At 48.0% G+C, this 17990-nt stretch overlaps 1 protein-coding gene across 2 annotated transcripts in view; it reads left to right on the top strand.

The window, feature by feature from the left end:
- The window catches only part of GABRQ (gamma-aminobutyric acid type A receptor theta subunit), a 182059-nt gene that overhangs the window by 143031 nt on the left and 21038 nt on the right, over window positions 1-17990 (top strand). For both annotated transcript variants that reach the window (XM_019521405.1, XM_019521404.1), the window contains exon 4: window positions 15608-15828. In XM_019521405.1, coding sequence (XP_019376950.1) covers window positions 15608-15828 — 221 coding nt within the window. The remainder of the gene's footprint in view (window positions 1-15607; window positions 15829-17990) is intronic.

Here is a 17990-nt window from a genome sequence, read left to right as displayed (position 1 = left end):
CCTTTAAATTAAGCTTACTCTAATACTCTCTAAGGTTGTTGTTATTTATTTGACAACAGTTTCTAAAATTCCCAAGCAATATCCAATCCTGCTGGGTTAGGCATTGTACATACATATAGTAATACTTCTCCATAATTTTACAACTTGAACAGCCAAATCAGACAGGAAACAGAAGCACAAGGAGGTGAAAGGATTTGCCAAGGGTCACACAGCAGGTTGTTGGTAGATCTGGGAATAGAACCAAGGTTCTCTAATGTCTAGGCCAGTCTTCTTTCCACTGTCCTACACATTTTGCTTGAAAGCATGGCTTATAGCCTGGGATTCTGCAGAAAAGAAACAGGAGAGAATCTGCACATAGAATTGACTCATTCCTGTCTTGCCTCATCCTCTTCTAGTGAGAGTACAGGAAATATCAGTTCAAACTCTGTGACGCACAGGGAGCATGTACCTTTGTGTGAGGTTCCCACATCTTGCATAAATCCCTCTTTCTTTGCTAGAGGAACCTCCATGGTCCTAATGGGTAAGGCCCTTTGCAGGGAACAAGATTTGGCTCAAAGGCTAGGGAAATACATTACACAAAAACTGGTTTAAGTGATCAGAAACTGGTTTAAACCTGTAAAAGAACATCAGTTCAGTGCACATAAACCAGTTTCAAAATGGTCAAAACCAGTCTGAGATAAAACTGGTTGAATGTAGTATCAGACTTAACTAATTGAGCTCAAACCAGTTTATGCAATGTCTGTCCCAGACCCCTTCCTGGGTTAAGTTAAACCAGAGCCTCCCAGCATCCTGGCATACTCTTTGGGCAGGGCTCTCTGTTCCAGTGGAGTGGGATTGGCCCTGTATCTCTGCTGTCTGGCTTGAGCAGGGGTGGGGATGTGATGAGACACCAGCTGGCATGGCCCTGTTAAGGCAAAGTGGGTAGGGTTGGGGTTAATTCTTCCTTCCTTCCCCCTCCCCCACCACAGCTGGGGTCTTCCTGGAGGAGGAGGTGTTGACTTGTCACATGCCAGATCGATACTCGGGATCTCAATATTGTGCTGTTAGACAGAAGAGTGTGATACAAAATTATATACGCACACACAAACACGAACTTTAGTGGCTGTGTGTTAGCACTAGAGGGTGTTGGGGTAATTTGGTGCTTGGGGTCACTTGAGGTCAAGTGGCTCTGGGGTTACTTGAGGTCACTGGCCCCTGGGGTTACTTGAGGTCAGGCGGCCCCTGGTGTTACTTGAGGTCAATGTACCCTGGGGTTACTTGGGGTCACTTGAGAATAGAATTAATTTAAGGTTAAAGTGGTCCTTGGGGTTACTTGAGATCACTGGGGTAACTTAAAGTTAATTAATGTTAATTGATCAAAGGAAAAAGCCAAAAGCCAGGAGTTTTCAAAGATCCGTGCCAGGGGCTGGGCTATGATGCTCGCCAACTCCTTGAGTACCCTGGGGTGTAGATTGTCAGGGCCAGCTGACTTGGAGGTATCCAGCCTCTCAAGGTATTCCTTCACGAGGTCAGCATTGATAGAGGGCAGGGGATCTCCCTCACCTGGACCGCCCTGTCCTGCGGTGGGTCTCTAGCCGTCCACCCTGGTTGCCAATATCAGCTTGCAGAGACGCGTCGAAGAAGGGAAAGAGATAACCTTTTACAAAACCAGAGACTGGGGTGGGAGAGGGGCTGGAGCTAACAGTTCAGTAAAAGAGAGCTGCTTAATGAAGCAAACAGAACGGCAGCGGTGTGGAGGGAATCCCAAGGGGACTGTCACGCTTTTCAGTGGGCTCAGGTTCCACCTCAGGTCTGTGAAGGAGCCAAAGCACTGAGTGGACACAAAAAGGGACACCAACTTAAACAGTCCACAGCAGCAGCCAGCCAAACAAGGCCCTCCTCTCCCATAGCTGCAGAAAGCAGCCAGTTTCTGCCAGGTGAAGGGCTGCTAACAGGAAGGGTGGAGGGGAGAAAGAACCCACTGAAAGAACCGAGGACACATCCTGCTGCTCAGGTTAACATGAAAGATGTGCAATGACTTTCAGTTGAGCAGAGCTTGGCACATCTGCCCCCCTCAGGACCAAAAGAAGAGTTCTCCTTGTCTGCCCTAGGTGAGGCTTCATAGTTTCATAGTACTTAGAGTCGGAAGGAACCTAAACAGATCATCAGGTCTGACCCCCTGCCCAGGGCAGGAACAAGTGTTGGGGTCATAACACCCCAGCCAAATATCTGTCCAGCCTCCTCTTGAAGACCTCCAAGGTAGGAGAGAGCACCACCTCCCTTGGGAGTGCATTCCAGATCCTGGCAGCCCTAACTGCAAAGCAATGTCTCCTGATGTCCAGCCTGAACCTGCTTTCTAACAATTTGTGGCCATTATTCCTAGTAACCCCCAGTAGTGCCCGGGGGAACAGAGCCTCACCTAATTTCCACTGGTCTCCCCTGGTGAGTTTGTAAACGGCCACTAGATCCCCTCTCAGCCTTCTTTTGTGGAAGCTGAATAGAATAGCTCTCTTCATAGGGCCTGACCCACTGCCCCTTGACCATACGAGTGGCCCTCCTCTGGACCCTCTCAATGCTAGCCACATCCCTCTTGAAGTGAGGCGCCCTGAACTGGACGCAGTACTCCAACTGCAGCCTGACCAACGCTGCATAGAGGAGAAGGATCACCTCCCTGGACCTGCTTCTGATGCATCTGTAGATGCACGACAAAGCCTTACTGAGCCTTACTGACCGCTTTCTCACATTGGTGGCTCGTGTTCATCCTGGAATCAGCAGTGACTCCAAGATCCCTTTCTGCCACTGTGTTGACAAGAGGGTGTTCCCCAGCCTATAGGTGTGTTGCTGGTTCCTTCTCCCTAGATGCAGCACCTTGCACTTGTCTGCATTGAATTCCATCCTATTCTCATCTGCCAACCTCTGTAACCTGTCTAGACCTAGCTGGATTCTGTCCCTCCCCTCCAGCATGTCCACCTCGTCCCACATCTTGCTGTCATCAGCAAATTTGGACACTGCTTTCCACACCCACATCCAGATCGCTAATAAATATGTTGAACAGTACAGGCCCCTGGGGGACCCCACTGCCCACATCCTTCCAGGCTGAACACAACCCATCTACCACCACTCTCTGGGTGTGACCATCTAGCCAATTTGCCACCCATCTGACTGTGTAGGCATCAATGCCGCAGTCACCTAGTTTCTTTAAGAGAATGTGGTGAAAAACAGTGTCAAAAACCTTCTTAAAGTCCAGGAAGACAACATCCACCTCGATGCTCTTGTTCAGGGACTTTGTGACCTGATCATAAAAGGAAACCAGGTTAGTCTGGCAAGATCTGCCCTCACTGAACCCATGTTGGTTGCCCCTGAGCATTACCTCCCCTGCTGGGCCCTTGTGGATGTGCTCCTTGATAATTTTCTCAAAGGTCTTCCCAAGGACCGAGGTAAGACTAACTGGCCTATAGTTACCCGGGTCCACCTTTCTCCTTTTCTTGTAAATGGAGACCACATTGGCCCTTTTCCAATCCTCTGGTACCCGGCCAGAGCCCCACGAGTGCTCATAAAGCAGTGCCAGGGGCCCTGCTGTGACCCCCGCCAATTCCCTCAGCACCCTCGAGTAAAGAGCATCTGGACCTACTGATTTAAACACGCCCAGCCCCTCCAAAAGTTCCCTAACTAGGTCATCCCTAACCCTAGGCATGGCGATGCCTCCCCTGGGTCTGTCTGTAATCCTAGTGGGGGAAATATCCCAGTCCCTGTTCAGGAATATGGAGGCAAAGAATTCGTTAAAAGAGGTCAGCTTTTTCATTTGCTGCAATCACCAGATTGCCAAGCCTGTCCTGTAGGGGCCCCACGTTACCCAGTGCCTTCTTCTTACTCCTTATGTATTTGAAAAAGGACTTTTTTTATCCGTAGTTCTGGTCACTAGTCCTAGCTCCATCTCTTCCTTGGTCTTCCTAACCGCCTCCCTGCAGTCATGAGTAATGGAGGTGTAATCCTCCTTGGTGACATCCCCTTGCTTCCACTGTTTGTACACCTCATTTTTTGCCCTCAGGTATTCCTGGATGCCTTTGTTGAGCCATAGGGGCTTTTTAGCACTCCTGCCCCTTTGATGAAGAGTGCTACACCCCATTCCCTTCTTTTTTTCCCCTGCTGTGTCTCACCTGTACAGCCTGTAGCCCTCTATGTCCACTGCCCAGTCATGGGTAGAAACCCACCAGGTTTCTGTGAGCCCCACTAGGTCTGGGCTTTTGCTAGCTAGCAGGAGGGTGAGTTCCTCCTGATTATTCCCCATGCTTTGAGCATTTGTGTAGAGGCATCTGAGGCCTCCTGTAGATGCACATGCCGCCCCCTTTTTCCTAAGCCTCCCCTGGCCCCTGTCACTTACCTGGGTACTACCAGTGTGCATCACCTGGCTTGATGGCAAAGTGTTCTCATGTTCCTTTGCATCCCCATCCCCCAGTGAACCTAGTTTAAAGATCACCATATGAGATCAGCCAGCCTGGAAGAAAAAACACGTTTACCTTTCTGGGAGAGATGAAGCCCGTCCCGCCTGAACATGTCCTCTGTGCAGAAATGTGGGTCATGGTCCAAGAACCCAAGGCCTGCCTGGTAACACCAGCTGCTGTTTGACCTCACCAATGCATGCCTCGTGGCACCACCCATGTCTGCTCACTGGAAGAAAAGAAGAGAAAACCACTTGCGCCCCCATCTCCTTGAGCTTGGCCCCTAGAGCCTTGTAGTCTCTCATGATGTGGTTCGGGCTGCCCCTGGCTGCGTCATTTGTTCCCACATGGATGAAGACCATGGCGTATTGATCAGAGGGTTGTATGAGGCTCAGGATCATCTCCATGATGTCCCAAATCCAAGCTCCAGGTAGGCAAAAAACCTCACATGCCATGGGGTCAGGGCAAAAGATGGGCCCCTCCGTTCCTCTCAGGATGGAATCGCCAACAACAAGGACCTGGTGTCTCTTCCTCTTGGTGTTCCAGTATCACTCAGTCTGGGCCATGCATGGAGCAGCATCAGCTCCTACTTCCTCCTCCCGGGGAGGGGCTGACACTGTGGTAGCATGAGTAGCCCTGGCTATGGAGGTGACCATCTGCCATACTCCTGCAGCAGGTAACTCCCAGGGGGCTTCTCCACTAGGTTCCTGACCCTGCAGAGAATGAAAGTACCCATCAATTTCATTCTCAGCAGCCCTGATCCCCTGCAGCCTGCTGACCTCAGCCTGGAGCTCCCTCACCTGCTCCTCCAAGGCCCAAAGGTGGGCATATGTGGGACAGGCAAGGGAATTCGTTATCTCCACCCCCCTGCAAGCCACAGAGGCCCCACCAGGTAGCCCCCACAGACAGGGGTTGAGGGTGGCTCTAGCCCCGTCTTCCCCCCCACCCCGTGGGCTCCGTCTGGGTGGAGGCCTCAGAGAAGCAGCGCCACCAGGCAGCACCACTGGGGCCAGGGCCCTGGCAGTCTGCCATGTACTCACCATTATTGTGGAGTGAAGTGTCTTCATCTCTCCCCTGTTGCAGCCTCTGACCTATCTCCTCCTGCTTGCCTGCCTTGCGTGAACACCAGTGCAAACGCCGGTGTGCCCTTACAAAGCACGGCTGTTTGTGCGCTCTGTTCATGTGTGACTTGGGACTTCCTGCTGGTTCAGTTAAGAGGGCTCCGGGGGGGCTCCCCCTCCAGATGCTCCACAGCTGCACTGTCTCCTCCACCCCCACTTACCTTTCCAGGATCTCCTGCTGCTGCCGCTGCCACTTCCAGTGAGTACAGGGGGCACACGTGTGCTGAAGGCACACGTGCGCCTGCTCTGATCTCAAGCCCCGACTGCCGGGGGTTTGATCAAACCATGGCTTTTAAGGGCCACAGTTTGAATTTCTCATGCTGGCCCAGCAGCCGATCAGGCCACTCCGGGCTAACTCAGCCAATCAGGCCACTCCAGGCTTCCGTGAAAGAGCCTGCTGGCGTCTCCCTCCTGCAGGGAGAGCCAAGGTTCCTGGGGTAGCCACAGCTGCTGCGACAGGGATCAGCCTCAGGGCAGTCCCCACTCACCCGGAGGGAAGTCCTCCCCGTAGCCTGCTCCCTGCCTGTGCCCCACAGAGCATGCCTGTTTGCGCGCTCTGTTCATGCATGGCTTAGGAGTGCAGCTCCCTGCCCCTTCAATTAAGAGGGCTCCGGTGGGCTCCCCCTCTGGATCTTCTGCAGCTGCACCGGCTCCTTTGTGCCTGCACTGCCGCTGCCGCTGCCACTGACTATAGGGGGCACATGTGCACTGGAGGCACATGTGTGCCTGCTCTATCTCAGGCTGTGTCTGTGAAGCCCTTTACTATCCCGTGGTGAGGCATTGCACATGCAGGACCAGATAGCCATGGCAAATCTAGCTACAGCATTTAACTGTAGATTTTGATAAGCATAACATAGGATGGGATGGGCTAGATGTTGGTTTGGCTCATCAAAATCCAGGTAATGCAAGCCAGGTGGGAGCCCTAATTAGTGTGGTTGCCAGTCACAAACCGGTATTTGTAAAACTAATGCTAGACTTGTTGGGCTAATAGCTGGTCTCACTGGAAATGACAGCAAAAGTTCTGTTTGCTCTCATGAAGCCAGGATCTGATGCTTATTTTATAGTTTTAGAGGGGCAAAAATAGGCATGTAATGGTAGTGTTTACACAATGCTATCATGTATGAAGAATCCTGTATACAGCCAGCCCCTCTGTAGGATCCCAGAATTTGGGTATGTAGGTTGGGTAAATGTATGTGGAAACAGGAAGCCACTCTTTAGTTACTAGGACCTACTTGAGACATGCTGACAGATAACAAAGCTATCCCTGATCAGAGCATGCGTATGTTCATTCAGATTTACCTCTACTTGAAGATTTGCTCTATGTTGCCTGTCTGGATGTGGTTAACACAATATTTTATAGAAACCTCGTGCAATTGTAATGTTTCAGTTAAGATGCAATTGTATAGGTAGTCTCAAGCCACTGGCAAGGAAAAGTTCAGAGCTGTACACACAACCTCAAACACTAGTATAGACAGGTACTTTCCTGTCCATCCCTTTCCTCCCCCAACCCAGTCCCTCCCAATGCACATGCTCACAGAGCACTACCATTCACAGGAAACCCCATTCTCTCTTGCCTTGAAGCTGCTCAGACCCTAGATGCTATATTCATTTCCATGTACTCTAGGCAGTAAGGAGGGAACCGTTTTTCCATCCCCCTCTGAGTATGGAGAAGAGAGCTATGCCTGGCCACTGTTCAGACCATTCAAGTTTTCCTTTCCCAATGCAAGGGCCCAGCAGAATCATCCATCTCTGAATAGATACTGTGCTGCTGAAGGTGCTGAACTGAGAGCACTATGGCTCTGATTTGTTGGCTGTATTAGTGGTACCCAATGGGGTAAGTTGCTCTGCAGAGAAGGAGAAAGCATTGTAACCACTGGTTTACGTATCCCTGTTGACAGCAGGGTGGTCAGAATGCCAACCATGGGCAGCAGCACAGGTGGGGAAAATCACTTATATTGCATACACCTGCATAGAGTCAAGACTCTTTTGTTTGTCCCCATTTCAGCCAGCCAGGCAAACTTAGCCATATTGTCCCACTAACAGGCTTCAACACTGCCCAGAAGGGAAGAGTCTTAGGGGTGTTTAGTCCTCAGGGCCAATTGGGTTCTGACCTCTTTGTTGAGCTGGTAAAACTGATCCCTTTGGAACCAGCTCTTTGCATCTGAGCCATCTGATAGCTGTTTGCTAGGCAATAAGTTCAAGGAAGTGAGTGGCAACTGGGAGAATTGGGACATTTGAATGTTTGCATGGCTGGCAGGTAAATTACAGAACATAGTGATCTTGACATACACCCATGGAGTTAGTCCTTAGCATCTTGAGAGAACACTGGTGAAGGGAGTTGGGCTTATTGTTTCTGATCTCCTACCCTGTGAATTGCTCCACACATTATATCAGCCTGGATATAGGAAAGAATGATGTCACTCTCAATTATTATTATATCTGTGTCTGAAGAGGAGGTTTCAGCAATGTTCATTTCTAAGGGTTTTTATGGCATAGCCAGCATCTCTTAACAGAGGGATGAAAAATTATTGTATGCCTACATAGATGGGTAGATTGATTAGATGGATAGTTTTTTTGTTAATGTACTATGATATTAAGGTGCTCTGGGTCCAGTTTATAGTTTAAGAAGGGGAAGGCATCCTTTCTTCTCTTAATGTTGGCTCTGGATTTGGCTCTGGGGCATCTGTTGGCTCTGGCTTTAGGACCCAGAGGCCTTGGGTCTGAGGTGGGGGGTATAGGAGGGAACCCACCCTCAGACTGACCATGACCTTTGCATTCAATAATAGGAAAAATTATTGATGCACAGTGATAACAGAAAAGAAACAATACAAACAATCAAACAATTCTATATACTACCACTCGTAGGGCTGTCATCAGAGCCAGGATACATCTGGCCAGGATGCAGGCTTTACTCTGAGACTTTCTCTTAGTTGTGAGATGTCAGCAGCCAGGAAGTGGGATGCTGAGGTCTACACCCCACCCCCAGTGGATGAATGAGACAGGCTGGTGGTGTGCCCTCTATCCATGGTGGCCTTGGGGACCCCTCCTGAAGATAGGGACCCCTCAGGGAAGAGGACAGGGAGGAGTGAGACCTGGGAAGAGGACACTTTGTTACTCTCAAGTCTCTGTTTTTGTATTCTCCTTCCCTCCTGATGACTCTTGATCTGTAGCTGTTGCTGGTTGGTCTCTCTGTGTTCGGCACACTTCTACGTAGCTCATCACATGGACACATACTAATTTGGTCTTTCTCGGCCTTCTCCTAATTTCGCCTGTTCCCCCAAAATTGGGACACAGGACCCACTGTTCTGGGGCCTTGGTAGCTAATGCCACCTTATCTCATGTTATGGAACAGTATGGTACATGGCCCCAGTTTCTCAGGCTGTGTGTATCCATTGATTGCCTTTGGGATGAAGAGGACACCCCTGGGGATCTCAAGAATGGGACCATTGTGACCATCTACAAGAAGGGGAACAAATCTGACTATGAGAACTACAGGGGGATTTCCCTTCTGTCTATTGTAAGTAAGATCCTGCCCGCATCCTCCTGAACCACCTTTGTCCTGTCACTGAGGAGATCCATCCAGAAACCTAGTGCAGCTTCCAACCATCCCGGGGCACTGTGGACATTGTTTTCATTGCCAGGCAGATCCAAGAAAAGTGTTGGGAGGAAAATCAAGGACCGTTCCTTACCTTCATTGACCTGACCAAGGCATTCTGTTCCTCAAATCATGAAGCTCTGTAGACCATCCTCCAATGCCTTAGCTGCCCGCTGAGGCTCCTGCATGATGAAATGACTGCCACTGTCCTGAGTTGAAAATCTGAAACCGATGCCTTCCACATCCAGGTGATCGCCCCCACCCTGTTCACCATTTACCTGTCAATCATCATCTACCTCATCTGAGATGATCTACCATCCAGCATGGGTGTCCAGTATCAACTGGATGGGAAGCTTTTCATTCTTGGGCACTTTCAGGCGAAAACAAAACTCACCATCCATGACCGTCAGTTTGCGGATGATTGCTGCATGACGGCTTACTCTGCACAGGATGTGCAAGCAACCTTAGATCTCTTCAACGTTTCATATAAGAGACTTGGCCTGTCCTTGAACGTCACCAAGATGAAGGTTCTCCGCCAACCCTCCACAAACCAGCTGACATCCCTCGCACTATCTACATAGATGGGGAGGCTCTGGAGTACATGGAGCACTTTCTGCATCTCAGCAGCCATGTCTCTCAATGAGCTACCATCAATGCAGAAGTCCAGCACCAGGTCAGCTGTGCTAGTTCTGCCTTCTTCAAGCTGTGACAATGTGTCTTTGAAAACAGAGACCTTTGGAAATCAACGAAGGTCCTGGTTTACAAGGCTGTTGTGCTGGCCGCCCTCCTCTACTGCAGTGAAACCTGGACCATCTACCAACTCCACATTAAGACCCTCAAGAGCTTTCACCAGTGGTGCTTGTGTCGAATCCTGGGGATCGAATGGGAGGATTCCTGGACCAGTGTGAGCATCCTCCATGAAGCTGTGTCCACCAGCATTGAAGCCTTACTCTTAAGAAATCAACTCTGATGGACAGTCCACTGTGTCTGGATGTCCAAAAATTGCCTCCCTCACCAGATTCTCTTTTCCCAGCTCTCCAGTGGCCAATGCTCAAAGGGCAGCCAAAGAAAATGGTACAAAGACACACTCAAGGTCTCCCTCAAGCACAGAGGCATTGACACCAACGGCTGGGAGGAGCAAGCTGCTAACCATTTGGTGTGGCATCACCTGGTCCACCAAGGCGTGCACCACTTTGAGGCCCAACAACTCGATACCAAGGCAGAACGGCAGTGGTGGAGGAAGCAGGAGGAGGCCAACCCAGGGCTGTGAATCCCATTTCCCCACCAACAACATGCCCCCATTGCCAAAGAATGTGTGCATCCAGAATCAGGCTCCTCAGTCACCTGAGGACCCATCAAGGCTGCCTCCGAGAAACTGTCGATGACAATCTCATGTTATGGAACAGTATAGTACATGACCCCAGTTTCTTAGGCTGTGTGTATCCATTGATAGATGGGACCTCTTTCCCCTATGGTACAGCATCCCTCTCACATATTATAGTGTATCTCTGTGCTTAAGTCTTGCTGGGATGATGTAGTCTTTCTCAGATACTATCGGGTTCCTGTTCCATGCATTGTACTCTGCTAGCAGTTTGGAGATGGAGCTCAGTTCTGTAAGCTGCTCCTCTCTGTGCTGTGGAGCTTCAGTTCATTAATGCAACGATGTTGCCACTTCACCCAAGAACTCTGACCTCTAAGTTTTGGATGCCTGGCTGACTCTGTATGCCATTTCTGTCCAGTAATCATGCACATCATTCAACAGAGCTGAGCACTGGAATGAGAAAGGAGGAGGGTGTTGGCTTAGAACTGGTATTTAAAGGTCTGTTTCTCTTGGGGGGGGGATTGACTTATAGGTATAGATATATATATTATAAGGGTTTAAGATGGACAGCAGGGGTTATTGGATTTCTAAAGAGCCTGGGTTTCACACACAAAGTGTCTCACAGCCCTGAAAGCAGACAGGCTGTCTAGCACAACAAGGCCAACTGATGGATGCAGCCTGAGAATTGAGGGGGGCATGCCATAACGTGAGATCACAGCCTTCAAGGCAGACAGGTTCTCTAACACAACAAGGACACAAAGCCTGGGAATCAAGGAAGTATGTACCATACTGTCCCATAACATGAGATGAAAGACACCAGCTACAAGGCCTCAGAGCAGGGGAAGAAGTCCAGGTTTTGCAGGAACAGACCAAATTAGGAGAAGGCCCAGAAGGCTATGTGGACATGTGACCACAGAGAAACAACCAACCAGAGATAGCCATGGATGAAGAGTCATCAAGAGTCATCAAGGGGGAAGGAGAATACAAAAGCAGACTTGAGAGTAACAAAGGGTCCCTCCCCATTCCTTCTCATCCCTCCCTTTGTCCCAGCACTCCTCCCCAAGAGGGGACCCTGTCCCCATCCCCCAGGAAGGATCCCAAAGGCCACCATGAACTGAAGGCATATGACCAGCCCATCTCATACACCCCACTGGAGGCAGGGGGATGGAGGGCACCTTGGTATCCCACCTCAAGACTGCTGACACCTAAGAGAAACAGCCTCAGAGTGGAGCCTTCATCCTGGCCAGATGTATGTTGACTCTGATGACAGCCCTAGGATTGCAAGATATAGAATTGTTTGATTGTTTGTATCATTTCTTTTTTGTTATCACTCGGTATCAATAAATTTTCCTATTATTGAATGGAAGGTTGTGGTCGGTCTAAGGGCTGTGCTTGCCTGGAACAAAGGTATAAGGGCTGGGTCTTAAATTCAGTGCCAACACAGGGAATCCTGAGAAATGGAGTGAGAAAGATATAAAGGAGGAGAGAGAGAATGAAAAAAAAACAAAATGGAGAAAGTGAAGCAGGAGATGCATAAAAAAACAGAAGAGAGGGGAACAGCAAGGAGAGAGAAACAGAAAATGAGAGGGACTGTGAGAAGCATTGAATACTAGGTAGCCTGTGGTTATTAGGTGATACAGAGCTTTTCATAACAAAACATGACTGTCTGGCTGTGAAACAGATGGAAAGGAAGCCCAGGAGCATCTGAAGAACATGGGAAAGAACTCAACCCAAGGGGAAATAGATGTCTGCTCTGTATCTCAAGAGTGCCAAGAGCTAGGGGGCTGATATACAGAACCAGAAGGGAAATACTTTGGAAACATAGAAAGTTAATGCTTTGGTTTCTATCCCCCAGATCCCTTCCTTCAAATCTGGATCAGATCACAAAAGCAGTTAGTTCTTCAGGGAATAAAAACTGGGAAAGCAGGGTTGCTGCAGGTTAGAACTGAGATGCACTGGAAGAGCTGGGGGAGGTTCAAGGATGAAAATAGGAGAAGGGATTTCCAGGGAAGACTGAGGTGGAATGACATCACAGGGGACTGGGAAAGAATATGGGAGCAGGTGGCCTGATAAAAATAAAAGAAGCCTCAAGCTGTTATGTTCTGCTCCTTTACTCTCACACTGCAATGCAGGTCCAGGCTGCTGACGGGTGTTTCACTGCAAATTGTCCATGGAGTCCAGAGAGAGAGACCAACCCTCTGAAGGCAGTGCTCAGCTCCATGAGAGATGAGTGGTCAAGCTGCTTGAGGGGGGAATTTAGTGATCACGACATAAGCATGCTCATTACCCAAACTGAAGGCACATTAGGGGAGGATTAAAGAAGGAACTTCAATTTCTATTTTTTAGGTTAAACGACAGGACTTAAGACTCCTTGTTTGACCCCTAGGTGCTCTGCCACTGACCTGCTGTGCAGTCTTCTGGAACTCACTCTGCCCCAGATTGCCCTGTATTGGGTAACTTTGCATGCTCAAAAGCTGAGGCATCCCAAGTAAGACACTTTGGCCCAAATTCAGCTCCTTTAGGTGAGTTAGTGGTGTTATAGCTAACTGTAACCATGTAAGTGGCAAAACAGATCACTTACAGAGTTTAGAACCTACTCCCTGCAGTAACATATTTAAATCTAAGTTGCAAAACAACTCAAAAAGAAAGGGGAAGCGGGGTTACTCCCAACCTTAGCCTAGTTAGGGCACTTGGCCAGAGAGCAGGTTATCCAGATGCTAGGCACCCCCTTACCCTGAGAACTGGAACCTGCAACTCTTAGTGCTCAGCAACATGTCCTGGCTATTAGGCCAAGGGCTAAGAGCACCCTCCATACCTCCTGCTGAAGCTGTCCTGTTAGGTGGAAGGAGAGCCAGTCAGGAAGCCAGTCAGGAAGTCTTCACTGAGCCTGTCCAGGAGGGGATGAAAGCCTGAGATCTGGCTTTTCCCCCACCAGTGAGACAGAATCTATCTCAGTTCTCTCTCCAATTTATCCAATAACTATCAAATGCAAAATACAGAAACATCCTTGAGTGTAGGAGCAGTGGCTAGGATCACAACCACTTGTGAAAATATTTTCCATGTGCTGCCATGACATCTTTGTCAGTGTTACCTTTCCACTGATAGCTCATTTAGAGTAACTCAAGTTATCATGATGTCTGTGCTTCCTAAATGTGGAACTGTTGCACATAACTTGAATTCCCACATCAGTCTCAGAGAAACAAATCACTTTTCATGAGCCTTGTGGTATGTCCTCACCAGCATGTGTAGATTGCAGGATACAAAAAATCCTGAATTTAAATTGAAATGGAATGCATCAAACCCCAGCCCCAAGAGTATATCCCATGAGAATGAGCTGATATTGCTCACAATACAGTGTCATGATACCCCAGCTCACATTTGAAAGCTGTTGTAGGGGTGCTCTGTAGCCAGTGCAGGATAGCTGGAAATGGCAGATGGCAGCAGTGGATAGGCATGGTGTGGTTGCTATGTGTACCATCCAGGACAATTCTCATAAGGCAACAGGGTGATACTAGAATGGATTTGAGAATCTTAGTTGCATTTCTTTGTGCAATGTTCAGTGCCTCCCACTCCCATTCACTTGGTCCTGATGTTTTCTCTTGGAGATTCAATCGTGATTCACTTGGCTGAGATCTGTCCTGCTTTTAGATACCTAGGACGCTTGCTCTGCATTCATAGTCATTCCTCATTTTGAGCTTTTAGTTAGATATAGTCCTGGCCTGACTGGCCTGGAAAGTGAAGTTCCCTCTTCATCCCCAAACCAAACATATGCAGTGACAGTGAAAAATTTTCCATGCTGTTCTGCCCAAGTGTCCCAACCCTGGCCTAGATGGGCAAACTGTAAGGGAAACCAAACTTTTTCACCTCCCTGAAATTCCAGTCTTCAGCCTCTATGCTAAAACCTTCACCAAGCGGATGGGGGAGCAGGGGGAGGTGGCTTAGTTATCTTGTGATTACTTAGTTATCACAGAATAACTCCAAAATCCTGTTTTCACGCAATGTATCCCTGTCTACTCAGAAGTGCAATGAAGCCACCAGCTCATTAACTCCTTCCATATAACATGTCAAGTGTTAATAGTCATCAGTCAGGCATTGGTTTTGAGCCCCTGAAAGTTTCTATGTTCCCTTACCAAGCCTCCTAGATTTTTCTAAAAATAAGATAACATTAAAGCGACTTCTATTTGTGCCTTTGTAACAAACATCGGTTAAGCCATACTCTTCCTGCAACATGCCCTCAGAGATTTATTCCAAAGAACCTGCTCTCACATCCTTTTTGATATATTTTCTTTTTATCTGTCTTTCTTCTTTAGCATAGAGGGTTGGGAGAATTATAGCACAATGTACAGGACAGTTCAGGAGGTCTGTGTTCTATTCCCAGCTCTGCCATTGAACTGCTGTGTGAACATGGGCAAGTCATTTTGACAGTTGGTGTCTCTCTCCCACTCCCAGCTACAGTCTTTCATATCTGTTTAGACTGCAAGCCTTTCAAGAACTGTCTCCTATTAGGTGTTTGTTTTGTGTCTAGTTTGATGGGCTCTGCTCTTGGTTAGGGCCCCTGGGGGCTACTGAAATGCAAAATAACCATTATACAGCCAACCTCAAGTCAGAGTCCCTTCCAAAGATCCAGGCTCTGGAACTGATATGGGAAGCCTCTATTGCCAGAGCTCCATTGGTACTATGGGGATGAAGGCCATCAAAATGACTATTAATATTATAATTAAAAGTAAACCGGGGTACACACAAGCCGGAGCAGTTTTGAGTTTTTCAACTCTGACATTTAGGAATGTTGAGCCACAATTTGCATTTGTTGGCTTGTCCCCATCTTCCACCATACTCTGATATTGGTATTAAGGAGCACTGAGCAGAGCAGAGGAGTAAATGGGGTGATGTACTGCTGCAGGCTGTATCCATCAAATGTTAAATCAGTGACAACTCAAATCACTTCCTTCTCTAGAAAGTTCATTTCTTTATCCTGGAGCTAAACTCTTTCAAAAAATGGCATAGTTTCTATAAAACATCACGTGTGGAATTGAGGCATGTGGATGCAAACATTTTGGCATCACAATAGATGTCTCCAAGGCAGCATTTTTGGGAAGAATGAGTAATGTCTCTCCTTTGGGACAGACTGACAGTTGGGTGTTTCCTCTCATAGGACTACACCATCACCATGTACTTTCAGCAGAGCTGGCGGGACAAGCGCCTAGCATACAATGACCTTCCTCTAAACCTGACCCTGGACAACCGTGTGGCTGACCAGTTGTGGCTCCCTGACACATATTTCCTGAATGACAAGAAGTCCTTCCTACATGGGGTGACAGTGAAGAACCGTATGATCCGGCTCCATCCAGATGGGACTGTGCTCTATGGCCTAAGGTAAGTGTAGTAGGAGTTTTCATTATGTGCATGGTTATGAACACCATTGCCATTCATCTTATCACCTACCTCTCCCAAGATCCATTTTAAAAGAAGAGCCAGCAGGCAAGAGAGATTTGGTCAAGTGTTGCTCAGTTGTGTGTGTCTAAAATCATGTTCCACTCCAAAAGTCACTGCATTTTTTTATAGCTAAAATGATTTCAGGTAGATCAATATTAGGGATGGAGGGATATTTGAGGCCCCACACCAATGCAGGCCACTTTCATTCAAGTTGCCTATTGTTTCCATTTGAAGCTCACATCTTCATTTGCTCATAACTCATTTAGATTAGAGATCAGATTAAATATTCTGGGTTTGGTCTGACCAGGACTGAGTATTTATGGAAAGTTTGAGCCAAATCAGTTTAGTCATTTTGAGCATGTGGCATTGCAAAAACATACTCTGCCCATTAAAAAAAATATTGCAACCTTTATTTTGAACATATCAGATGCCAAAATGACTAGAGATAGACATCTGACCCAGCTCAGCTGTTCTGCTAGGAGCTTTGCTGCAGCCCTGCTGCCAAGAGCTCCTCTCGTTCTGGCTCCCAGGGCTAGAGTCCTTGACCAGCTCTAGCCCTGGGCTTATATGCCTTGCCCCCATCTGGTCAGGTGACTCCCTAATTGGCCCTTGCCACACTTGCAGGCTGCTAACTGAGCAGTCCCTCTTCTCTTAAAGTGACAGCCATACCAAGTGCCCTGTCACACCAACAGATTTATTTTGAAAAGGGTACCCCAAACTTTCCTATGTTAGAGGATGTTTCATATTTTGATGAAGTTTCCAGTACATGCCACTCTGTGGATCTCTGTGAGGATTCTATCCAACTTCATTGACAGGTCTATATTTATAACACACCAACCCCAGACTCACTAGGGGGGACCAGAAGGGTTTGGGGGAGACGCTGTTTCCCCTAGCGCCCGCTGGCATAACAAGAAGCAATGGGCACAAGTTGATGGAGAGGAGGTATAGATTGGACATCCGCAAGAACTACTTCACAGTTAGGGCGGCTAGGAGCTGGAACCAACTTCCAAGGGAAGTGGTGCTGGCCCCTACCCTGGGGGTCTTTAAGAAGAGGCTGGATGCCTACCTGGCTGGACTCATTTGAGTCCCGTCTCTTTTGGGGGTTTTTTGTTGTTCTCCCGCCCTGGCGGGGGGTCGGGCTAGAAGATCTACTAGGTCCCTTCCGACCCTTAATCTATGAATCTATGAATCTATGAAACCAAAAAAAAATGGTGGTCTCAGCTAAGGTTGGCTACTTTGGGTTAAAATAACAATGAACACAAGACAATTTAAGCACCCATTCAGGTCAGCAGCTTGAGTTCAAGCCTACAAGGAAGACTGACATCAAACACCTTGTTTTCTCTGATGCTGTGATCTGAATTAGCTGATGTGGATTAGCCAATATGAATTAAGAACAGTTTTTTTGCAGCATGAAGATACAATTTGGGTATGCATACACCCCCAGAGGACCACACCAGGGAGTGCCACTTCACATGTGCTGCCCCTCAAAATGGATGTACGCAAGTTTTGTAGAGCCATGATGGGTGCCAATCAGTGACTTTGCTATCTTTGGTATGCTTATTGATACAGATAGGCACAGCACAACAGGTGGTTACATGGCATCCATTTTGGAGTGGAGTGAGTGCACTGTGCTTCACCCAAGCACTTCCTAACATGGTTTAATGGTGTAGACATGACCCAAAGGTACAAAATGAAGGTGTTATTGTAGCAAATACCAGTGTGCCTGGACTAACTTAATCTGGCTAGAATGTATAACATTTCAATGTAGTCATGGTGATGTAGGTGTTAGCTTGCACTGGCAGCCAACATTCATAGACAGGATCTCCAGAGGGTTTGGCTCTGTTTGCTGAAGACTATACCACCACATCTTAACTACAAGTATTATGTGTTCTAGCTAAATTAAGATAGCACATGTATGGTAGCATGTGCTACAGTTGCAAGTTCATTTTGTGTGTAGGCACATCCTAAGAGCAAGTAATGCTCTTTGGACAGTGCCAAGAACAGCCTTGGACAGGCCACATTTAGAGGTAAGACAATAGGGATGGCACCTGGGATAATGAGAGAGAAAATAATCAGATCATTCTCCCCCATTTCTTTAAGGT

This window comes from Gavialis gangeticus, unplaced genomic scaffold (assembly GCF_001723915.1).
Source record: "Gavialis gangeticus isolate Ggan-Ray unplaced genomic scaffold, GavGan_comp1, whole genome shotgun sequence".
Lineage (NCBI taxonomy): Eukaryota > Metazoa > Chordata > Crocodylia > Gavialidae > Gavialis > Gavialis gangeticus.
The sequence above is the reverse complement of the archived record's forward strand: the minus strand, read 5'-3'. Positions and strand labels throughout refer to the sequence as shown.